Source organism: Sitodiplosis mosellana, unplaced genomic scaffold (assembly GCF_009176505.1).
Source record: "Sitodiplosis mosellana isolate CC-2019 unplaced genomic scaffold, AAFC_SMos_1.0 Smas_scaffold_5452, whole genome shotgun sequence".
Lineage (NCBI taxonomy): Eukaryota > Metazoa > Arthropoda > Insecta > Diptera > Cecidomyiidae > Sitodiplosis > Sitodiplosis mosellana.
Genome location: NW_022600694.1, coordinates 1,176 through 21,326, shown reverse-complemented (window position 1 = coordinate 21,326; position 20,151 = coordinate 1,176). Strand labels below are relative to the sequence as shown.

At 34.7% G+C, this 20,151-nt stretch overlaps 2 protein-coding genes across 2 annotated transcripts; both read left to right on the top strand.

Annotated features, from left to right (window-relative positions):
* Window positions 1-8,463: 8,463 nt before the first annotated feature.
* LOC129572740 (uncharacterized) lies at window positions 8,464-10,318 on the top strand. Its single transcript, XM_055452779.1, has 2 exons — window positions 8,464-8,599; window positions 8,864-10,318. The coding sequence occupies exon 2, from the start codon at window positions 8,884-8,886 to the stop codon at window positions 10,156-10,158; it is 1,275 nt and encodes a 424-aa protein (XP_055308754.1). The 5' UTR covers window positions 8,464-8,599; window positions 8,864-8,883; the 3' UTR covers window positions 10,159-10,318.
* Window positions 10,319-13,343: 3,025 nt separating this feature from the next.
* Window positions 13,344-19,900, top strand: LOC129572739 (uncharacterized). Its single transcript, XM_055452778.1, has 5 exons — window positions 13,344-13,670; window positions 18,173-18,243; window positions 18,387-18,678; window positions 18,806-19,030; window positions 19,170-19,900. The coding sequence occupies exons 3-5, from the start codon at window positions 18,414-18,416 to the stop codon at window positions 19,709-19,711; spliced, it is 1,032 nt and encodes a 343-aa protein (XP_055308753.1). The 5' UTR covers window positions 13,344-13,670; window positions 18,173-18,243; window positions 18,387-18,413; the 3' UTR covers window positions 19,712-19,900.
* The last annotated feature ends 251 nt before the right edge of the window (window positions 19,901-20,151 follow it).

The window sequence follows — 20,151 nt, the reverse complement described above, 5'->3', positions numbered from 1 at the left end:
ACCGTAGTAAGTGTGGGCATACGTTTTGCGAATAAGCGACAAAGAGAGTGGAAACAAGTGCGCGTGTATTAGTCGCTACATTGAGAAGCATCGCATCAGGCTACTCACTACCACACGCGCACTTGTTTCCATTCTCTTTGTCGCTTATTCGCAAAACGTATGCCCACACTTACTACGGTGTCACATTTAGAAGCTAAGTGTGGAGTCGCGCTTGGGTGTTCATTGTAGTTTTTTTTCTGATCAATTTTGAAAAGAGCAATTCTGATCATTTTAGATATTTTTCGGCTAATTTCCAAATTTTTCTGATCTGATCATATTAGGTTTTTTTCTGATCAAACTAATAAAAAAAGATTCTGATCATTTTGAATATTTTTCGGATCAAATTTGCAAAAAAAGTTTCTGATCATTTCAAATATTTTTCGGATCATTTTCGAAATTTGAGGATCAAAATTAAATCCACCACCGAATACAATAGATTGAATTGTAACTAGTTAGTAAGCCGAATTCCATCTCAGAACGTTTAGGATAGGGACCGAACTTTGCATTAAATCATAATATTTTGATTTGAGCAAAATACGCCGTCTTTCAACTTAACCTCAATTTCAAGTTTTCAGAGAACCATTATTGGAATTGGTTCGGAATTAATAGCAACGGTAAAATTGTATTACGAACTACAGTTTTTCAGTTCAAATGCAATGAATAAACAACAGGCCTATATCGACAATTAAGAAAAAATGCAAAAAAGCAAATTCAAATTGGTTCGAAATGATTTCTTGAATTTGATATTTTAGCATGTTTGTGTTCGCTTTGGGCACGAGAATTAGCTTTGACACAAGTTTTTCATTTGTTATCAGATGTTTTGCAATAGAAATTTAATTCTTGTCTTTAATCTTATGCTGGCGTTTGTGAAAAACGTTTGTCAGAAAGTTAATGGTTGACGTAAAAAAATAATATCGCTGAATTATTTTTGTACTTTTCGACAGAAAGCACTCATCGTTGTTCACGCTATGAAATCCATATTGACGACAACATTCGACCTGCATCTAGTGGTCATACACACAACACACGTTGAGCGGTCAATATATACACACAATACAGATACGCTAGCATGGGATCTATACGGTTTGCGCGAAAGGCTTCTTGATTATCGGCCATGCATACGCTTATGTGATTGAAATCTTCAACTATCACCACAAGCTTAATGTCTTATGTTTACATTGGAAAAACGTGTTATTGTTGTTGTTGCTTCATCGCCGTGGTTGTTGAGATTCAAGTTTTTGATTCTTTTATCAAATGATTTTATTTTTAACAGGGCATTAGCGGTTATTCAATTGTTATATTGTAACTTAATGATGTAAGATTCGATGTGCATCCAGTCTCGAATGTGAAATCTGAAAAAAGTCAGTAGTCCTAAGCTTTCAACTTGATTTATTTCAGTTCTTTCAAGCTAAAGACAATAAACACTCATAATGCTTCGAATCCATATGGACATTTAAATCTTTTTTCATTGATCATTCTGCAGAACATCTCATTTTCCTCCAAAATTTAAATTAAAAACATATTCGATACAAGCAAAATAGGATTTCGTTCTATGTTCCTGATGACACTATTGTTCTCTCGCTCACATATTTTCATTTCATCGATTTTTTAATGCTTCAAAATGTTGAGAATAATGTTAAAAACAACTCCAAAGCTCATGTAAACCAAAACTAACTTTCAACGAGATTTCAGTCACACCAAGTAACGATATTTTATATTTAACATCAAATGGTTTTCAGAGCAATATTTCTCATCTCAGCTTTGGCTATTTCTCATGCTCTTTTCGGCCAACGACAACGGAAATAAAAGGAGACACTCACTGCGCTTATGAAAATCTTCAATTCTGAAAAAGTATCCATTTGTTCGGATCAGATCAAACGAGCGACACATTTCATTCGAGGAACGGTCAATTTTATTCAAATTGTACTTGTGACTGAACTTGTATGGGTCTTATTAAAATATTTACGTCATAAGATTCCCACATTTTCATTTCTTTCTCTCAGTCGTTCTCTATTTGCAGCTCAGTTTGTCGCTGTCTGAAACCTTCTCCGAAATCAAATCGAATCTTAAACAAGGCGAATCGAAGAACATCGTTTGCAGTTCCAATCCTCACAATCGAATCCAACACAAGGGCTGAACAGAGCAAACCGAAGCCGTAGCCAAGAGAAAATATTGTTTCAAACCATTTGAACACGAGATTTTGTTCAGTTCAGAACGCTTTTGGTTTTGAACTTGGTGGACTTCGTTTCATCTTAAAATGAGTTTTGGAGCGCGATGAATTGTTTAAGCACTCAACCTCAACGTTTCACTCGAACCTTTCTACAAAAGGTGATTTATCATTTTCCTACATTTGAGCGAGAGGGCAAGTAATGAGAACAAGAAAGGTATGCAAATTGTTTGATTGAACATTTTAGATCTTATACATCGAATGCGTTTCTCTAATGAAGAATGGAATTGATTTCAATTTTCGGAGAAAATGTGAAAAATTCTGCATTTAAAGATGGGATCTAGATACAAAAAGGTGCAGAAAATAGTGACTTCAAATTTGATTCGCATGTCGGCACCGATCACGTGAAACAATATGCATTTGAAGTAATTGCTCACTGCATGCTGACTTTCTGACCGGAAACAGTTGCAAATGCGAATCTTCAATTAAGAAACCTAAATGATTATGGATTCAAACCCCGCTTCTTCTTTTATTGAATTGTCAGACAGTAGATATTTTTCGTCACATTGAAGTGCTTCTTTGTCTATTTTCCAAAAAAAATGAATTTTGATTGAATTTTTAATTTTTTTTCTTTAAATACTTTGGACTTCTTTCAGATATTTCATTCAAGAGAATAGGAACAGCTGAAGTCAAATTCTTGACTCAACAAACAAAAGAATTATGATTCAATGAAACTTTATTCCGCGGTAGAAACCTCTATTTCAATATGAATTTGTCTGATTTTTCGGAACAATAAAAATTTGAATGTAATTTTATATAGTCACGTCAATCATTTGTGTGTTATTTCATATCACCAACATTCGAATCTTATGTTGAAAAATCCGAGAATGAACGTTGAAATGTTTTTTTCATTCAATAATGAAAATCAAGTGGTTTTGGTTTAAAATGTTAGACATAACCGAAAAATTTCAACGCATTTTTTGTTATGGACATTTATTGACAAATTTCATTATGATTTAATGAAAACATTTGATGAAAAAATGAAAAACTACTGAAAATTTCGAATTTTCCACAGTTTGAATCGAAAAATACTCTTAGTGATCAAATTGAATTGAAACGAAATCATTTCGAACTATTTTCACTTTCCAAGTCACGCGAATTTTGAGCATTTGAAAGCGATTTCCAGATGAATGCCTTCACATCGAATGAACGGAACGATCACTTGAAACTAATGTGGTGCAGTTGAAATCCTCAAACGTTTGCCAAATAAACACGCACGATTCGATTTTGAAACAAATAAAAAGAATTACATTGGTAATCCCGAACTTTTCCGTACCGTTGGCCTGCGTTGTCCGTAGGTACTTTTGGTTATTTTTTGTGAATTTTCTTGGCAGTGAAAACATAATAATAAAAATAAAGTGAAAAATTCTCATTGGCTTTAAACTTTCTGAGGTTTCATTTTTTGGAGAACAAATAAGATTCTGAAAGTTTCATGTTGATCGCATTTGCAGAAGTTTGATTTTTTGTCCTCAATTTTTGTCGAAATTTTCTTGGAAAAAATTGGGGGCCAAAAACCAAACTTCTGCAAATGTGATCAACATGAAACTTTCAGAATCTTATTTTTTCTCCAAAAATGAAACCTCAGAAAGTTTGAAGCCAATCAGAATCGATTAACGGATACCTCCCATACAAAATTGTCCAAAAATCGGTAATTTTAGTCAAAATTTCAAAAAATCTGTATAGGAGGTACCCGTAAATCGATTCCGATTGGTTTCAAACTTTCAGAATCTTTTTTTTTCTCCCAAAAAATGAAATCCCAGAAAGTTTGAAGCCAATCGGAGTCGATTTACAGGTACCTCCCATACAAAAGTGTCAATTTTTTGAGGTTTTTCTTAGGGCAAGTACCCAGGATCAAATCAAAAATGGCTCATCTTCGAACTTAAACTAAGTTTTTCGGATACAAAACTTTTGGCATTTCCAGATTTTGATTATCTCAATTATTTTTTGAGTTATCGTGTTTACAAACAGCTACGACGACGACAACGACGACAACGACGACAACGACGACGACGGCACACGAACGGAAAAGAGTCTCAAAAAGTGGTTTTCTACGCGTTTCATGAGTTTTTATGATGATCTAAGCTAATTTTGCGAAAAAAGTTTTCGGGACCAATTCCTATACTTTCCCTTTGACACGTTGTGTACGGAAAAGTAATATTCTAGAAAATTAATCTCAATTTCATTTCGTACATTCGATGGGAAAATGCACATTTTATGATGAAAAGAAGTTTATATGCAAAGATAGTTTATTTTCCAGAAAAAGTAAATTAACTCAAAATTACATGACTGAATACGCTCGCATAAAACAAATGGCGAAAATAAATGGCTTCAAAGGAGATTTGGTCGACGTGTTGATAAAAAAACATTTAGACAAAATAAAAAAATTTAATTTATCGACATTGTTTTCGCAAAACACGCCAGAAGTGGAAAAAGTTAGAGTTGCTTTGCCATATATCCCACAAATTATGAACAAGATAAAAAATAAGTTTCGTGAATATAATTTAACCATTGTGTATACGAATCAAACCAAAATAATGAATTTGTTGGGTTCAACCAAAGACACAATTGATTCTTTACACAAATCTGGCATTTATGCTATTCATTGCCCCGTTTGTATGTGTGAATACATTGTACAAACGAAACGTAACATTTCAGTTCGTTTCCGTGAACATTGTTTGTGCATAAAAAACAAACAGGGCTACCGCTCTGCCTTAGCATTGCATGCATTGAACAGCGGTCATTTGAACATCGACATAAGCAACTTACGGTTGGTGAAAGAGATAGGCAACGCGCGCAAATTAGACGCATACGAAAGTTACTTTATTCAGAGGAGCAACAACGCATTGAATCTGGATAACGGGAACATCGAGTCAAATTTGCTGTCTCGGTTGCTATGATGCTACACCGACCGATGTTTTTACGTGACAACCGACGACTTTTCTGTTTAGTCGTGATGCTGATGATGGTATGATAATACCGAAATGCATTCAAGGTACTCTTTTCAAATTCTTTTGTTTTAAATGAATTGAAAATATTGAATTAGTGAAAACAATAAGGTGTGATTCAATTGTTTGTTGTAAATTAACTCGTTCAGAACACAATGTTTGGAGGAAATATCGAAAACGCAGAATGTTTTTGGAGTGTTTATGTTTAAATGGCATCGACAAAGAAATTCCTAATAAGATTTGTTCTGCTTTTGATGGAATTTGATTTAAAATGAACACTTTAATTTGAGTTCGAACTGAATATGTTAAAATTTCATTTGAATTGAACTGAAATTGAAAGCGATTCATCCACACTGCGTTTGTTTTTCTCTTCTTATTGGAAACACTCACTGCGACCATCAGTTCTAGTTTTTTTTTTCATAGAATTTACCTACCTTTCATGCATCAAACATATTTCGCCAAAGCTACATTTTCAACTGAATAATTTGAAAATTTATTTTGTGGAAAACATTTATAGCAATACTTTTGATTTTTTTTATATATTTGTGAATTTTAAGCAAAGAGAACAAAGAAGGGAACAATAGCAACACGTGTTCAGCAAAAAAGCCTTCGAAATGTAATTGCGGGTGGTCTCAGACGCGTATCAAATTTCATTCGTCGAATCGAAAAAAATGCCACCGGAAATGGCGTTCGAACATGACCATGCGGTTATCAATGGAAAATTATGTTTTACCTAAGATTTCATCCAATCGACACAATTATTTCGCTCAAAAAACGTGGTTTACTTGAAATGAATTTTCGAAAAATCACTTTTTCCGTATTTTCTCACGTTTTATGCTAGTTTTGAATTTTAACGCGCATTTTTTTTTATTGGAAAAACGACTTTGAATTTATTTCACAAAAGACAGTTCGAATTTACACAAATGGATGAAAATCGTTTGATGAAATCGGAAATTTTAAGAAGAAAATCACCAAATTATAATTGCAAATTAAGAATTTACCGAGAAAGTACGATTTTTACGGGAAAAATGATTTAATTTGTATGTCCAAACGAAGAAAAATTATTATGAAAATTACACGAATTAATTGCAGCGTATTTATCAAAATGAACCGATCGAACAGAGAGCGAACACACAACTGACACGAACGCATCTGCAGCGATCCAAAGCGCTGTGTATTTGATGTTCTGTCGGTATAAGTGTATTTATATCTCTATGTTGGAGTGCATGTGAGTCGCGAGATGCGAAGTGTGATATGTCTTTGCCGAAATTCATGTTTCCCCTTCACAACTCGCGACAACACCATTCGTTCGAATGAAGACGAAGCGAACGCAGAACGAAGCTTTGAGAATGATGACATCACGGTAGAATAAGCGTAGCGACAGAGACAAGGACAAAGGGAAACAATTATTCCGAATGAAACTCCGCCGCCATACTGCAATGAAACATCGACTTCGCTCTTCGAATGCAAGACGGCTACGGCTACACACATAGTCATACTTTTATTTGATAAATGTTCGAATATTCGAAAAGTGTTGCCGCTGGAGTTTTAGCATGGATGAAGAGAATCGCCGATTCTATTTGAAGGAATTCATAATAAGGAAATAAAAATGGCTGATTGAGTGAATTAAATGAAATTCATTCCAAATGTATGATGATTTTCAGCTATTTTTATGACAAAAATTTCGTGCTATGATTTGAATGTGTGAAATCGTGTGTAGACTAACTAAAATTAAGCCTAAAAATGACAACAGATAAAAATATTCAGACAAAAATGATTTGCGCACAAAATTTCTCCGACCTTCTTTTGTTTTTTGCAGCATAACATTGAAATTTCGTTTTTTTTTTTGTACAATTTTTATTTGTGAAAAACATATAAAGCACGAATATGGTCTGAAATTCACACGCAATTATGGACAAAAAAAAGTTTCGAATGAGAAATCCACGAAACAGCGCAGAACTGAATGCATTTTGGCAACAAAAGCATAAATTTTTTCCCTCTGATTTGATGATCTACACAAAAAAACATTCCCCCAATTTAATAAATAGATAACGATCAAACACAAAAAATCTATACTACAACAACGTGAAATTCTAGAATGAGATTCACTTCAAATTAATGTTCAATGTTTGATGTATTGCTTACCTCTTTATACGTAGTTTCAATCAAATTCACTTTGAGCTCGAAAGGGAATCCGTTTTTTGGATTTTGCACGGTCTGTTGCCAATTTTCCATTATTCGCTCAAAAGATCCGTTGTTTGAAATTGTCATTTCTGTTCGTTCTTTCTTTTTATGCATTCGAAACACCCATGACTAATTCACAATGAATTTTTTTTTACGTAATGCAAAAAATCAATCGAAGTGAATTCATAAATATGGCGGTCGCTGATCGAACAAGAAACACGCAATAAATAGTATTCATTTACCCGAATTTACTGAGAAAAAATATTTAATTTTTCTATACAGATTTAGAAAGGTACGGAGAAGAAAATTCAATGAATATTGTTCGAAAGTCCAGAATAAAATTATTTTGTCTGGAAAATGTCGAATATTTATTTTGAACAAATAAAAAAATGGCGACGAACACGATTTGGAGAGGAATTGAAAAAAGCAACCACTTGTTATGAAAGCCGTTCAGCTTGTTATGAATGCCGCAGAAGAAGCATGTAGACTCGGGGAAATATTCGTGCTGTTCGCTACTCTGTGTGAGTAGTTTTGAACTATGCCGTTGTTGTGTGTGTATTGTAATGGAACCATGCGATCGCTAATGTATGGTTATTTCCCCTTCGTTAAATTTCACACGTAGCGAATTTCAATTTTTGTGCGACTGGTGACAAAAACCGTGAACCAAAAATGACATCACCATATCTGATTCGCTATGATGAAATCGCCCGCGAATTTGCCATTGTAAAAAAATCATAAGACAAATGACAAAAATTTATTTCATTAAATAAATGATTTAATTTTTATGATTTAATCACTAAATTATTATGATTCCAAACAAATTTAATTACTTTGGTTGTTGCGCAAGTGTAATGGATTCGGAGAGAAGTTCGAAATCAACAACGACAACACTTAATTTGCTAATAGGATGCACGCTTCCATGGACATTCCTTCATCAAATGGTAGTGATTACATGTGTATTGGTAGACTAATTCAGCACACAATAGCCTCGAGAGCAAACAGCGAATGATCATTTTTATTTTTTAGCTAAGACAGTGTTCGCCATCTTTGTTTTCAGCATTACAATTTCATGAGTTTGATTTCATAGTGATTTGGGAAAAAGAGTATTTTATTCTTCACATAAATATTCCGACAAGTTTATTTCCAAATTACAAGTGGAAACAGTTTCGAGCTTTTTAAGCGGATAAAAATTCGGATTCGAGAGGTGCGGAATATTTTAGTCATTTTGGACAATTTTCATGTGACTCTTGATTTGTGGCTCACAACTTGTGCAATTCTATTGCGCAATACATTTGATCGCAAAAAGTGATCTAAACTACGAGCTTAAGCACTTTTATCGCATATTCCTACATTCAACTACAATAAATTTAATTCATATTTTTTGTTCGTCTTAGTTTCTAATTAAAATTTAATGAGGCCTAGTTGTTTTTCCAAACATTCAATATTTCGAACATTTTTCTTCTTGCAGTCTAGAGAGTTGCATTCAAAATGGAGGAAGATCGATGTGATGAACGTCTCGTGAACGAATTGAAGCTCACAGACATCAATGTCGACTGTCTTGAGCACATTTTCATGCATTCGACCGTCGATGATTTTGTGAACATCGCTCATACGAACACACAATTGAAACCGGCCGCTGATTTGGCGTTCGCGCGAAAATTCGGCAAGAAAAAGTTTTATTTTCGTGTTGAAAGTCTGTATCCAGATGATTTGTCACTTACTGGGGAGGAATGGATCATTGTCCATGACTTGCAAACATCATTACGTTTGTTGCGATGCTACGGTCACTTAATTTTGAGACTTCATATTGATTATCAAAAACAATTGCGTCCCGCTCCTATCAAAGTGCTTCGATACGTTAACAAGTTCTGCTATGAATCGTTGGTCGAAATTTCATTCCATGGAATTTTCAAGTTCGCCTTCGAATCAGCAATGAAAAAGCCATTTTCAAACGTCCAAAAAGCTTCATTCACCGGTTGTCATTTGGGAACGAGAATGACGAGGTTCAACGATTGGTATCCTGCATTGCGTCGCTTGGACTTGATTCACAATCGGTTCGATGATGCCCCTTCAATTGCCGAACACATTCCCAATTTGGAGCATTTGACATTTGTCGGTGGTGGCAAGATTTCAGCCACAGATATTTTGGCGGTGGTGCGTGTCAATCCGCAAATGCTTAGCTTGTCGTTGAATCGAGTTTATTCGGCGAGATTTTTTCGAGTTCCAAGCGAAACATTGCCCCAGTTGGAAAGCCTTGAATTGCGTGGCTACCCAGATGATTTTGCCACTTTCAATGGTGACGTGGTCAATTTTAGGACCGTGAAAAAACTGGAAATCATTTTCAAAAGCTATGGTGGCATCACACAGTGGGTGTCAACGATCAAACTCTCGTTCAATCGACTCGAAGAAATCACCATGGACTTGGATATTTACAGCTGGGTTGATGAATTGACGGATTTTCTCAAGCGGCATCAATCAATCAGAATAGTCAATTTGCGTTGGTCCAATGAAAACACAGACGCTGTTAGTGATTACACTTTGAGCGAAATCGCTCAAGCGTTGCCATTGTTAGTCGAGCTCAACTTTTTTGGCCCAGGGTGTCCGATCGACTCAACCATTCGCCTGTTGAACAATCTGAAATTAATGAGCTACGGCTTTTCGGTCATTGATCGCTTAGAATTCGACTATGTGAAGACAAAATTGGGCAACAAGTGGGAAGCATCGATCGATGGTCGTCGCGTTCAAGTGCTACGTGCAAATTGAACAAACGTCGAATTGACGAGGATCGAATCGGATTTAGAATCAAACTCAAATTCAGACACCGACAAAAAATCAAACTCATTACGTAGCCACAATTTCAAATATTTTCGACTTATGTCTCTATATTCAAAATGTCGAACAAAAACTTTCATTGCAAATGCTAATTTACACCCTCAAAAATTGTTCTCTTTGTATAAGTTTAGATTTTTATCCACAAAAATGTGAAAAATAAATCCATTTTCTAAAAAAAAATAGTCTGTCTTTTGATAGAAAGAAATTTGGAAGAAAAAATTGAACTTTTATTGAAAAGAATCGGATTTTAAATTTAGTCCGAAGTGTTTTTGGTAGCGAAATAATTCGAAAATGGTTTGTGAACTTAAATTTACTGAATTTATCGACCGCAACATCGCTGAGAGAAATTCTGTTTGGCATTTCGAAAGCAAAGCTGATGCTTGTTTTTTGGTGTGCGTGACGGTGGCAATTTACATTCACACATTCCATTCGCCATTTGCGTAATAGCTGTGATATAAATTGATAATTTTCTGAAAATATTCCACAGTTTAATTTGATTTCAATTTACTTTGAATTCAGAATATTGAGTAGATTTAAGAGAAAGGGTTGCAATTCTGCTGAAAGTGCTCAGTTCTCTTTCTATTAATATGAAGTAAACGATAAGATATTTGTAATGAGATTTCTTGGTTATGAAAATAATGTTAGTCAAAACAGTAGCTCCAATCAAATAAATGAATTTCAATTCGAAACTTCAAAACGAACATTTTTCTTGCTAATACAGTGAATAAAAAATATTTTTCAAATCATTTTGCTTTTCACACTTTGAATGTGAAAAAATTGTTTGCTTTAATGAATTATCAGGCAATTGAATCGATTCAGAATTCTGATATTTCTTCCAAAATATTGCACAATAAATTCGAACTGACAGCGACAACACTGATCGAACCGAAAATACTTTTAAGAGAAAAGTAATCTAGAGTATGTGTATGCGTCAGGTCCTACAACGACATCAAAATATTCTTATAACTTTCCATTTCAATATGGCGGTGGAGTTTCATTCACACTCAATGCTGCCGTTTGATTTGACTCATGCTGATTTCATAACGATGATGTCATCCTGAAGATTCGTTTAAGCTATTCGTTCCCGCTGCTTTGTTCTGATTCGTATTATCAATCGTGTATATTCGGAATGTGCAGATTCCCCTCCAATCACACGAAGAGGCACGATCGCAATTCGCTGTGATGACCGATACAAAGAACGCACCATACAACAACAAACGGCGACATACTTTTCATTAGCATTCTTGAATTTTCTGTCGATGCGATCTGTTAATGTGGAATTCATTGTAAGTGTAAAGGCGATTTTTTTTGGTCTGAGTAAATGTTTGTCGGTGCAAAAATATTTATTCTAAAAAAAAATCATTCCAACCAGGTGAAGTCGTATAGAAAAATATTTTTATCGCATGAAATTTCGCATTTTACGCTACATTTTTCACTGGAGAGAAACCATTCCAAATGTAATGGGCTGCATCGCGAATTTTTTGTCCAATGAGACGAATCGGTTTTTGCGCAATAATAAACTGAATCCATTTTAAAATTGATGAGCAATATAATTTTAATTGGGAACAGCGCATAATGGAACGAATCTGTTTTCGCTTGGTTTCCCGTGTGCAAATATTGTAACTGACCAGTCAGTTAACTAATTTCGGACAAAAATGACTTACTTTGATTGGATTAGTACAACGTGTAGTGTAAGTCTATCAAAGTTAACTGAAATCGTTTAAAGTTACAAGTCAAAATAAATTGCTTATTTTGGGACCGAGTGATTTTCTTCATACAAAAACATAAATTTAATCAACTACAGTCAACTGAATCTGAAGGCAGTCAGTCATTTTTTTCCACACGGTTTTCTTCACATTGATTTCAAATGCTGTTTCATTGAATTTCATAGAAATTTGCCATTTGGAAGCAAACAAATGCTAAGATGAATTGCAAATAAGGTTTTTCATTCAATTTTCGAAATAATTCAAAGAGATCAAGCTTTCGGTCACTAAAATAAGCCGAGTTCAAAGTGTTTTTCGAGAAACAAATCCAAAGTTGTATTTCACATTGAAAAGACGGGAAGAAAAAAAACATATAAAAAACGGAAAAAATATGGAAAAAATGATTTTATGAAAATTCAATTCAAATAAAGAATTTTTTTTAAAGAAACGGAACGCAATTGATTCGGGTGAAATTTTAAACAAAACATAATTTTTTCCATTGAAGTCGCGTCGAAATCGTCAGCCATAATTTGATTCTATTTCCGGTGCCATTTTTTTCCGATAGAATGGAATTTGATACTCGTGAGAGACCAATCGCTACTGGTAAGTGTTTTTCTCTGATATAGCAAAGAAAATCAAACGCATGTTTGAAAGACAGACATTTACATTAAAAACCGCAATCATTTATTTATCAGAAAAATAATAAGTGGGCTTAGGCAATGGAAAAGGCGACCGCGTAACTAAGAAATTGTTTTCATAATGAAGTAAATTTCAATTGAATCGATGTTGGATTTCACTCATGTTTGAAGAAATTTCTGCTTCACTTCTCAAGAATTCTAGGCAATTTAAATGCTTCAAAATTCATTGCACAAATATTTCGAAAGCAAATAGTGGCCACACTATTCAATTTCGAATATGCTTCATTCGCCGCATTTCTCTTCGATGGGCGAAATCATTTATTCATGTCAACATGGCGCGGATTTCTAGCTTGTCGTCGCGCTTGCCTAATTCGTCACGATCACATTGCCGATGTGTTTGTGTGGTTCATAAAGACACACAAACTCATACGCTCATTTCGTCGTGGCTCGCCACCAAAACTTGTGCCACACACACATCACGCTCTCCTTGTCTCACTTTGCATTGTTCGTCGTTGCTCGCGAATTCAGAACGTGACATATGAAGTTAAGGGGAAATTCGAATGAAACAAATACACGCATATCCAAACGATTCGCGTTGTTCATGAGAACGGCACATCTTATTTCGCGTCACTCGTAGTTTACCTCTCAGTGAAATCGGTTCGTTGATACAAAATCAGCTCAATTTTTGGCCCTATTTTTCCGCTGCCATTTTTAATTTTTCTGCATTGAACATACAACAATTCAACATAATTCAAATACAAAAGGCACGCACAGTACATAAGAGCCAATGCAAAAGTCAATTGATGCGCATAAGTAGCGCCACCTCTAATGATTACGGAGAGTTACCATAAGTCGTATGCAATTGATGTTGAGAAAAAGAAGAAGAAGTAGACATTCTATTCATTTACATGGCAATAATGACAATCAGTAGAGATGGTGCTCATGTGCCGATCATATCACTGTTACAACCCTTCGTTCAAATAAAACAATGATTTTCAAGTGGTCTTGTTGAAATATTTCGGCGATTCTTTTTCACATACATAATTTTTCGCGAAAAGGGCTCGATTGTGAATTCAAAACTTTTCACGTGAAAAGTAATATTGTAAGTCAATTTCAGTAGCATAAAAAATGCCGCAGAAATAAATTCATTCAAAATCGGTTGAAAAGCGAAAAAAAAATCATAGAAAAAAAACGAGAATCAAAAATGTAATTTTTTTAGCGAAAAACCTGTGCCGATTCCGACGGAAAATTCCATATAAAACGTGTTGTCTATAGAAAACCGCGTGTTCGAACGCCATATTTGAATTCACTTCCGGCGGCATTTTTTTGGTTTCGAGGAATGAAATTTGATACGTGTGAGAACATCGCACACATTGTCGTCGCTAAAAAAATGTCTAGAGTTCTTTTTCACTTGCACTTTGAAGCAAAGAAGTTTGTCTTACTAAATCCACAATTCCACATTTTTAATTTGAAAGAAAAAAATTCATTTTCAATAAATAAATTTCGCTAATCAAGGTAAGGTAGTTATTACGAATATGTTGAAAAATTATGAGACAGATTTGCATTTTACGGCGTATTTCATTGAGAAAATACTGTGTTTCATTCATTTCATTTTTCGTTCAAAAATCCAATCCACAATTTGAATCAATAGACCTTTTTGAAAAAGCCTAGTGAAATTTCGAAATGATCTATTGAAAATCTCTGTAAAACTACATTTTCAGTCGAGTTGCCATTGATAGCAAGATTATTTTATTTTCAAAAAGTGCAGAGAGAATTCAAAATGCATTCTTTTCATGCAATTCATTTCCAATTGGATCGACGAATTCAAGCGTTCAAGTTAGAATATTTTCTTCGAAAATGATCACGTTGAAATCATTTTGCTTCTATGCATTTTTTGTCATTTAGGTGATCGATCTCATTGAACAATTTGCAAAATCGTAGTTTTTGAAGTCAATCAAATGGTTTTAATAAAAAATGAAGTATTTTCCAGTCCATCAAAGCTCAAATGTTTATTGATTGAAAATGCTATTGAAATGATTGAAAAAATGTCGATTAAAATTCTTGAAGAAAGTGAACTACACCGGAATAATTTCATAAAAATAACCAATATTTTATGAATTTGCATTTCTGTTGCTGGAAAATTTCATAATAAATTCTTGATGACAGTAATTTGAATTTTTTTTCATTGCGATTCGGGAGTTTGAGTCCATTATCATATGAATTAGCTAAAGAAGACAGACTGTGAGGCTGCAAGCATTCGATGAAAGATCACTATGCACTTCAAATGCATATTGTTGGACGTGGTCGGTGCTTATATGCAAATCAAAAACAAATTCAAACCTATTCAATTCACACAAATTTGAACATTGATGCTCAATCAATGTCTCCTTTTTTCCCAAAAATTCAACTCTATTTCTGCTGAATAAAAGTACATTTGCTGCATTAAATAAACGTTATAAACGATGAACTCATTCAGTCTTTACTTCAATTACCTGCGCTCTTGGTTTGTGTAGAAAAATGTCACATGGAAATGTACCTTTTGTCGAAAGGCTCGAATCAAATGTTAAGAAAATGTACGAACAGTTTAGAGCGCTGAGGCTTAAATTGAGATGAAACGAAGTCCACCAGAATCAAATGCACTTCGGAAGGTATAAGTAAATGAAATGGTCTGAAGAAATAAAGGATTTGGTCCAATCGATGATTTGTTTTGTACAATCGATTTCGTACAATCAATTCAAGTGTGTGACTTTGAACTGCAAACATTAGACTTAGATTCACTCCGTTTACAATTCGATTTGATCTCGGAGAAGGTTTCAGACAGCGACAATGAGCTGCAAGTACAAAGTGACTGACAAAAATCAATGAAGATATGGTAATCTTCTGCTTTATAAAAGGTCTCGATCAATGCTTTAAGCAGACCCAACAAAACACAGTCTCAAACGGAACAAATGCCTAATTGAATTGACATTGGCCGTTCTACGGATGAAAATAGTCGCTCGTTTGATCCGATCCGAACAAACGAATTTGTTGTTTTTTGTCTAGAATTGAAGTTCTTCTTGAATGCAATGAAAGTCCACTTTATTCAAGTTCTTTTTCTGAAAACCGTTTTGCGTTGAATTGGATCCGAAGCAATTGTATTTTGGTGCGATGGAAATCCCATCGAGAGTTGGCTTTGGTTTACATGAGTTCTGAACATGTTTGAAACATTTTTCTCAATATTTCGAAATCCAAATAATTCTCCAAATCAAATGTTCACAAACAAGAGTGATGGTATGATGGGATATTGACTGTTGATCACCGTATCAAATGCAATGGCTTTTTGGGAGAAAACGAGACATTCTCATTATTTGCATTGGTTGGAATGAATGGAAATTAATTTGAAAATATGTGTATGGACTCTTCTCCAAAGAAATCATTCAATTTTTATGCAATGCAGAATATACGCACCTGTCAAATGTTTGCTTCAACTTTGAAACATTAAAAATTACACGATATTTTAATGTTTTACACGATTCGTCATATAAATCCCATTTTGATTGTTATTATCGTGTAAATTCTTACAGATATTTTGTAGTATACATGGAATCAAATAAAAAACTTCTTTCGAAGTAATTCCTCGTGACGAAAGCGAACATGAAACAGTTGATATCAATTTTAAAAAATCATTACGGAGCGATTCTGAAATTAGTTGGAAGAATGCAAAAAAAGCAAATCTAAATCGCTCCGAAATGATTTTTTAAAATTTATATCTACTGTTTCGTGTTCGCTTTCGGCACGAGGAATTACTTCGAAAGAAGTTTTTTTTATTTGATATCAGTTGTTTTGTACCCGATTTTTTTTTCCAACAAAATCAACCAACACTAAACAAACACAAAGTGGTGTGTATTGAGCCAAAGAAAATGAAACATGAAATGTTGTAGTTAATAACCAACACTAACGCCTTTTCAAATAAAGCAAAATCAGCGCGTAGGTGGGAAAGCAGACTTATGAGCGTGTGGACTCGAGTTCGAGTCGCACGCCGGAGGAGAAAATTTTTTAATTTTTTTTTCGTTCAAAAACATATGGTTTTTGGACAGACAGATGAAATTACATTTTGTTTTGATGAAATTACATATCGCTTTTATACTAAGAAACTATCACATGTTTAGTTTTTTCATGATGAATTTTATACTTTTCCGTACACAACGTGTCAAGGGAAAGTATAGGAATTGGTCCCGAAAACTTTTTTCGCAAAATTAGCTTAGATCATCATAAAAACTCATAAAACGCGTAGAAAACCACTTTTTGAGACACTTTTCCGTTCGTGTGCCGTCGTCGTCGTTGTCGATGTCGTAGCTGTTTGTAAACACGATAATTCAAAAAATAATTGAGATAATCAAAATCTGATCCTGGGGTACTTGCCCTAAGAAAAACCTAAAAAAATTGACACTTTTGTATGGGAGGTACCCGTAAATCGACTCCGATTGGCTTCAAACTTTCTGAGGGTTTTTACGCAGGCCAACGGTACGGAAAAGTTCGGGATTACCAATGTAATTCTTTTTATTTGATTTTGATTTTGATTTTTTCTTGAAAAGTCCTTTTTTGTGTTTTTTGTTGATTGCGTGGAATAAAAAGACTTGGTGAGGGGCTGGTATCTGGAGGAATTTTATTCATCTGAACGCAAAAACACTTTGGTTATGATTTTGCCCTTGTTAACGGCAACAAAAAAGAGTTTTAGTTGATTTTTGTCGATTTTTCATGTTTTTTCCAACTTCTAATGGCTATATCTCAAAAAGCAGAGTTTTGCCAGATATAAGCTATATGTCAAATTTTAGCTCTAACTTGGGGCTATATTTGAGGCAGTTTTTAAAAAAATCGTCGGAGCCGTTTTCGAGAAAATGGCCGATTTGTGATAATATGTCGAAAAATGGTCATTTTTCAGGTGATTTTTAAAAAAAGGCCGGGATGACACCAGACACTATATATAAAAAAAGTGCCACAACAAAATTTTCATCTCTCCTCATGATCTATCGATCCCGCACTATTAAATTTTGAATCCATTTTTTCTTAAAAATTGATCACCCCTAACGCACACACTGACACAACTTCGTCGTTCGACGCGTGCTTATTCCACTTGTTAGTTGTCACTATTGTGTTATTGTGTACAGTTCTCATTTGCCGGCATTTGAATCCGCTCTTTTTAAGTAATGATAATTGTTTCCTTTTTATTCCACATAGTAATTATAATATAAATCTGAAAGTGAATCAAATTGTCAATAATCGTCGTCAATCGTTTTTTCTTCGATAGGAAGAGTTCTCTTTTCCCGAATGGAATCAAATAAATTTTGTTTGTGCATTCGTGTGAAATGGAATATTGGATACGAATATTGTATCGTTGAGCGAATTGTGTGTCGTGTATTATTTTTGTTCCTTCCAATTAAGAAAAAATGTATTTGCTATTGCCAATTGCCGATTGCCGTTTTTGTTGTTTTGCAGTATTGAATTTTACTCTGTGCACGGTGCACTATGTTTTTCATCTCCATGCTCAGCATAAAGAGAGAAAAAACATTGAGCGAATTTCTAATTTCTTCTTTTTTCTTTCTTCTCCGTTTCTATCAAACACAGCATCAGCTCAGAACAACAATACAAAATGAAATACACGCATACATAGTCGACAGTGAACAGGCTCACACTATGTAAGTAGTTTTTTTTTTCTTCTCGCAAATTTCGATGAAAAATTTCATTTTGCTTTCATGTCTCATCTTTTATGCAGTGCATGAGATGGGACTGGGATTTGAGAAAAATACAATCAATAACACTACCATTATCACTAATTCAGTTTCCAGCCAAGCACGAATTTCCGGAAATGGCAACTGCAATGGATATGGATACGCAATTGCCGTTCAGACCATTTTCTCTTGATACGCGCAAATGTATGGATAGTGAAAATAGAAACAGACACATGGAATTCTTTACAACGTTCCTTGGCGGGTTGAACATGAATAAATACGGTCAATGGTTGAGAGATGTGACCTATAAGGAGCTATTAAATATCAATGACAATTTTTGGACCGTCGTTGAGGAAAATATAATTGTGGACGAAAATGGAACAATATCTAAGCCAACCGAAGGTGAGTCTCCATTTTGAGATACAGTCCAACAATGGCTTCTCAACAGATGACATACTAATCGATAGCTCTTCTGTTCTAAGCTGAGTTCCGTTCAATTTCATCATATAATTGTGTACATATATTGTAGGTGGAAAAATGCAATTTAGTAGAATCATCGCACACATGAAGCAACGGGACGAGAAATTGTTGGAATACAACAAAGAAGTTGTAGACAGCGTTAACAGCATTAACATCATCAAGGTTGAGAAGCTCGACGAGATTTTAAAATACCTTCTCAGAATTTCAAATTATCCGATGGAACCCGCGACGAATGGAAATGTCGCCGGGTACATCTGCAAGATTCTCGACAATGGTAAGGAAATGTCAATGTGATTGTGCACATATTATTCTATGAGTTGTGTGCACAGTCACGTTGTCACGAATGCTTTTCGTTCCTTCGTTTTTAATGTCGAATTCTTTCTTCTATCTTCTCTTTCGTTTTCGTTGAATAGTATTGCACATCCTACAGAACAGTCCGCACACAAGAGTTAATTACTTCTTCACAATTTGTGCCATCATTCTCGATTTGATTTGTGGATTGAATTATGTGCCGTTCAAAGACGAATACCGTACGTTAAACCGAATGGCTCGAAAGCTGGACCTCATAGCAAAACAAACCGACAACCTCGAATACATTCATGGCCAAGGCGAAAACGAAGAAGAAATAAAGAAGAACAAAATGGACAAATTCCATTTGGTCAAATATTTTTATCTAACACCGAAAGGCGTCTGGCAAGCAAAACAAGCGAAAAATCTCAGAGCCAAAGCTCATCAAACTTTGACTGAGTTCATGTCACCAAATGATGCTGCTGTGGCCATCGTTGCCGATCCGTTTGATGTACCTTATGCTGAACCGCGTGGACATCAATCGGATGCTGGTTCTTCGGTCTCTGTCGCCCCCGGACATCCATCGGATGCTAGTTCTTCGGTCGATGCTGCTGTGGCCATCGTTGCCGATCCGTTTGATTCCACTGATTGCGTGACACTCGAATAATGTTCAAACTAATCTTAAGACTCATTCATTTAGAACATTCATAGAATGCTCTCACAAACGGTAGACTCTATTGATGTCACTCTTCGAATAAAACATCCAATAGAATACAATGTAAGCGATCGCCTGATACTGATACTCGAATGTTGAAACTAAACTTAAGACTAATATTCATTTAGAACATTCATAGAATGCTCTCACAAACTGTGGACTCTATCGAGTCAAATCTTTCAAATCTAAGTTTTCCAGAAAATTAATAAAATGAAATTATGATTTACAGAATACAAAACATGATTTTCATTAATTTGGTATTTTGCTTTAGTTTTTGCATTACAGCTTTACAGCTTTTCAGAAATGTGTATTCTCGTTCTTGGCTCGTTTTGTTGTTTGAAAATTCGAAAGGTTCTTGCTCGAGATGTCACCGATATAGAAATAATGCTATT